We start from the raw sequence: 5,354 nt of genomic DNA on the forward strand, positions 1-5,354 counted from the left end.
AAAAAAAAAAAAAAAAAAAGTAAACTGAGGGGATGTACGTTATTACTGATATTCAAGACACAGTGTGTTGACCACCTTTGTAATCATGCATTTGTCAATGTAAAAATGTTCCCTAATGTTAGAAAATTTTTTTTCCAAAATAAATTGATGATCTCTGTTAGTCTGCTCCAGCTGCCATGACAAAATACCATAGACTGGGTGGCTTAAATGACAGAAATTTATTTTCTCACCATTCTGGAGGCTGGAAATCTGAGATAGGGTGCCAGTATGTTGAGTTCTAGCAAGGGCTCTCTTTCTGGCTTACAGATGGCTGCCTTCTCACTATGTGCTCACGTGACCTCTTCTTTTTGTGCACATAGCTCTCTGGTTTCTTTGCCAGAAATCTTCTTGTTTCTTTTCCAGAAATCTTCATTTCTGTTCCACTAGTCCTCTTATTTCGGGGCCCCATCATTGTCACCTCATTTAACCTTAATTACCTCCTTATAGGCCCCATCTCCAAATACGATCACATCGTAGGTTAGGACTTCAACATTTGGATTTGGGAGTAGTGGGGAGGACACAGTTCAGTCCGTAGCATAAGGTTTGGGTGACAAGATAATATGGCTTAAGATTTGCCTTTTTCCACCAGAAGAGGGAAAAATTTTTGAGTAAAACCTGTCATATAACACTGTTAAGTTGAAGAGTAGCCTATAGTATTTCAAATCGTAAATTGTTGTTTGTATCTCTACTTCTTTTCTCTTTTCTCCATTCTCCATTACTTTGGTTTCATTGCTTGAGACCAAATCTGAAATCATGTTGCTTCCCCGTCTTTGCCTACTGAATTAAGTACATACCTTCACCCCACAGACACCTCCTGGCCTTAGTTCTATTCTGTATTTTATTCCTACCTTTTTATTTGCAAAATTTTAAACCTGCAGAAAAATGGAAAGAGTAGTATAGTAAGCACCCATATTTACCAGTTAACATTTTGTCACATTTGTTTTTTTAACCTCTATATGCATACAGACATACACACAGACATAGTTTTGGGGATTTTTTTTTCCTGAACCATTTGAAAGTAACGCAGATACAATGATCTTTTTACCCCTGGATGCATCAGTGTATGTCATCTAATAACAAGGATATTGTCTTATATAACCACATGTAGTTTTCACACCCAAGAAATTTAGCACTGATGCAATGATATTAATATACAGTCTGTATTCAAATTTCCCCAAGTTAAAAAAAAAATTCTTCCTGTCTCTTAAGCCTAATTACGTGCTGCTTTCTTAGTTTGTATTTGTGTCTGGCCAGACCGGCTTTCCTGCTCTTCCTGAAGCATGTGTCAGTGTCTCTGCTTGCATGTGTCTCTGCTTGCGTGCCTTTGCACAGGCTCTGTCTTGTTTGGAACCTGTCTTCTTGCATCTGGACCTGCTGAAATCCTGAACTTCCAAGCATATTTCAGGTGGTTCCTTCCTCTTCCATAAAGCATTTCTTGACATCCTCTGATGTGATTGCTCTCTCCTTTAAACTGTGTGAGCTCTTTGTGCTCTTGAGTCATGTTTATCGCATCCTTCCCTGTATTGAATGTAGAATTTATGGACTTTTTTTTTTTTTTAAATCTCCTTTTTAGGACTATGAGTTTCTCGAATATGGGGCTCTGTGTGGCCTGTACTAATTTTTGTTGCTCATTAAGTATTTGTTTAATTGACTTAAATCTAGAATTTTGGGGTTTTTTTAGTAAAATTGATTTATTTGTTGTTTCTCTGTTTTGAAAAAATGGTCTGAAAATTATAGTCTCCTAAAATCATCTTAAAGAATGGAAAGAACCGAGGGATATAGACTTTAATATGTACATAGGGGTAGGAACCTAAAATTTTTAAGCTTTGGAATTGTATCCGTAGAGTAAAAACTGTCAAACATGGCTTTATCTAGTCGAATATATATAAAGGATTGTCTTCACAATTGTTCTAGTAAATTGGTGATAAATGGGGGTGGTGCATAGCCTGTTGTATCCCAGCAGGAAGTGACGGGGAATGACAGAGCAGCTGTAAGATCTCTTCTTTTACATCTAGGTTCGAGATGCAGCAATAAACAGCTTAGTGGAAATTTACAGACATGTAGGAGAACGTGTGAGGGCAGATCTCAGTAAGAAAGGATTGCCACAGTCCCGGTGAGTTCAGACATTTTTCCTTTCTTCTGCTCTTTACTCCCTACTCTTTTTCAGTCAACATCTTGGTTTGCGCTACTTTTTTTTTGTTGCGGTAATTTTATTCAAAGAATATATGGTTACAGGGTCGGTGGTTGGAAATCTTGTCCAGATGATGCATCACGGGTCCCTTCCCATTCTGCTTCCTTAAAAATAAGACTTTATTGCAAAGACATAGGTCAGGACCCATGCCACATACTGGTTTTAGAAGCACATTTAAAAGCAATTGGTGTTGAAAAATCCAGTCTCTTAAGGAAAATTGGAGGGCTCAGATGAGCGGGGAAGTCAGAGCTCATAGGAGAGGGCCATTTATCAGCACCGCACTCTCCCGAGTGAGCCACGGGCCGGCCCTTGGAGAGGGCCATTTAAAGCCACTGTCATTGTTGGGAAAACAGGTCTTAAGCAGTGAAACCCTTTTCTGCTCCAGGGATGGCCTCACACCATGCTGTGCAGCTCATGTTGGCCCCAGGCCATGAACCCACCATCTTACACAGTTTGCATCTGACCAGTGGGCTTCCCGTGTATTACTGGAAGGTTACCATAGCAAACCAGCAGATCAGGGGAAAGGACAGGGTGAAACTGAGATCCAGGGAAGAGTTAACACAGCAGGCCCAAGGCTGCTGTCCTTGGAAAGGCCTTCTTACAAGGCTGGCCCCAGGTTGGCATCTGAAAAAGTGAATTTGGGGAGGGTTCCTTCCATTCCCAAAGAGTGGGCCAAGAGGGGCTCACTGTGTCCAAACTGGGCAACACTGTGTGGTTATGTTGCACTCTGCTTTCCTTCTGGGAATCTGGCATCTTGGTAGTTGCTGGGCAGAGGGTATCTATTTGACCAGCCCCCAATAAAAATCCCATGCACTGAGTCTCTAAGGAGCTTTCCCATTTTAGACAGTATTGCATTCATGTTGTCACTACTCAGTGCTGAGGGAATTAAATGGATCCTTTGTGACTCCACCAGGAGAGGACTCTGGAAGCTCATGCCTGATTTTTCCCTGGCTTTCAGCCCATGCACCTTTTCCTCTTGCGGATTGAGCTCCGTATCCTTTTGCTGTGATTAATCACAGCTGTGAGTAGGACTGTGCTAAGCCCTGCAAGTCCTCCTAGAAAAACCATTAAATTAGTGGGTGATCCTGGAGATTCCAACACAGTGTGTGATTTAGATGAGGTCCTGAGGCATTGATGCCAGAGAAGGGGATGAAGCCATCTTTTCCAGCCTCCCAGTCACATGTCCCATGGTTTCTTCTATAGCCCTCTCCTTTTTATTTATTTATTTATTTATTTATTTATTTATGTATTTTTAGGATACGTACATTTATTTGTTCAAATAACATTTACATAAAAATAACAGGTAAAGGGCCGGCCCGGTGGCACACTGGAGAGTGCGCCACTTGGGAGTGCGGCGGTACTCCCGCCGAGGGTTCGGATCCCATGTGGTGACCAGTTCCCGCTCACTGGCTGAGTGCGGCGCGGGCGCAACACCGAGGGTTGCGATCCCGTTACCGGTCAGTAAAAAAAAAAAGGAAAAAAAAAAAACAGGTAAATAACAAAATACTCGGTAGAAAGTAGGGCTTCAAATTTTCACAAAACTGGAGTTGTAAAACATTAAAATTTACATATTTCATTTTATAATCTCTACAGCTATTTGAAGTAGCTCTCTAAAGTCTTCCAAAAGCATGCAAATATCAAATTAATTTCAACAGATGAAGATAAATAAACATTTCAAAGGCAAATTAATTTCTAAGCAAATCAGCAAGTCTATTTAATAAAAAGTAATCAAGAACAGAAATTAAATATAAAAAAAATCAAGAACAGAAATTAATTATATAAGTTTAGCAACCTAAATTGCATAAAAAATCAGTAAAACAGAATATAAACACAAGGGCACTTCAGAAAGATTGTGGAAAAATATAATTGAAAGGTAATGGAAATCTTTCCATGAGGTCTTTTGTTTGTTTAAATTTTTCCTTTTTTTTTTATTTTTTAATTTTCTGACCACAATAACAGAAGGAAATTTAGAAAACATAAATGTGTGGAAATTAAACAGCACTCTCCTGAATAAGCAATGGGTAAAAAGAAAAATCACAGGGAAATTAAAGAGTACTTTGTGATAAAGATTAAAGTGCAACATATCAAAATTTATAGGATGCAGGGTTCATGCAGTGCTTAGAGGAAAATTTATACTTATAAACACCTATATTAAAAATAAGAAAAATCTCAAATCAGTAATGTAAACTTCTCCCTTAAGAAAATAGTAATATAAGCTTTTAAAAATACATATATATATTAAATGTTGGGGCCGACCCCGTGGCGCACTTGGGAGAGTGCGGGGCTGGGAGTGCAGCAGTGCTCCCGCCGCGGGTTCGGATCCTATATAGGGATGACCGGTGCGCTCACTGGCTGAGCGCAGTGGTGCGGCCGGTCACAAAAAAGACAAAAAAAAAAAAAAAAAATTAAATGTTAAAAAAGAAGCTACAGCAGGGCTTGGGCCTCGAATAGGAATGAAGGTTTCTGCTATGTCACGTTACTTAAAATCCTTCCTTAAAATTCTAGACTGAAACAGAGAGAGTGGTCCTAGGGAAATAACCCATATCCTGCATATCTGTATTATAAACCTCTGGCAGACACAAATGCTTGGAGAACTAGGCTATTTAAAAACCTCAGTCTTGTGAGTGAAGCTGAAACTTCATGTTTGTTTGTGTTTATTACAAGACAGTTACCTAAGACCTAGCACTCTGAGGGTCAGGGGCTCTCATCACCTCCTTTATTTTGCTGGGGATATGCCCACGTGGAATGGGGGTTTTAAGGTGTAATACCACTATTTGAGAAATTCAGTACCTGCTGTATGTAGCACCACATAGAGATGTCTGGATTACTTGAATATTCTAGACTTCTTTTGTGTCATTATAGGTTTTTTAGTTATTTTGTGAGCATAGTACATTTTTCAACTTAGTAAGAATCCATAGGACTAATAAAATATTGCAGAGTTTGCTTGATGCTTTCCAAAACTTGGATTTATTCCTGGAATAAAAATGTTATCCTCTTAAGAGTTTGTTCACCAACTGAGTGATTTATTTGAGAAAAGTAAGATTAATTATATATCTAAGAAATATATGGTAGGCCGGCCCGTGGCTCACTTGGTAGAGTGCGGTGCTGATAACACCAAGGCCAC

General features: G+C 39.4%; 1 protein-coding gene across 1 annotated transcript in view; it reads left to right on the forward strand.

Annotated features, from left to right (window-relative positions):
• Positions 1-5,354, forward strand: part of LOC103602500 (CLIP-associating protein 1-like) — a gene marked incomplete at its 3' end in the record, with an annotated part of 123,122 nt that overhangs the window by 103,294 nt on the left and 14,474 nt on the right. Inside the window, exon 7 of the mRNA XM_008586912.1 lies at positions 2,055-2,152. Within this exon, the coding sequence (XP_008585134.1) occupies positions 2,055-2,152 (98 nt within the window). The remainder of the gene's footprint in view (positions 1-2,054; positions 2,153-5,354) is intronic.

The sequence above is a fragment of the Galeopterus variegatus genome, unplaced genomic scaffold (genome assembly GCF_000696425.1).
Source record: "Galeopterus variegatus unplaced genomic scaffold, G_variegatus-3.0.2 Scaffold4173, whole genome shotgun sequence".
Classification (NCBI taxonomy): Eukaryota; Metazoa; Chordata; class Mammalia; order Dermoptera; family Cynocephalidae; genus Galeopterus; species Galeopterus variegatus.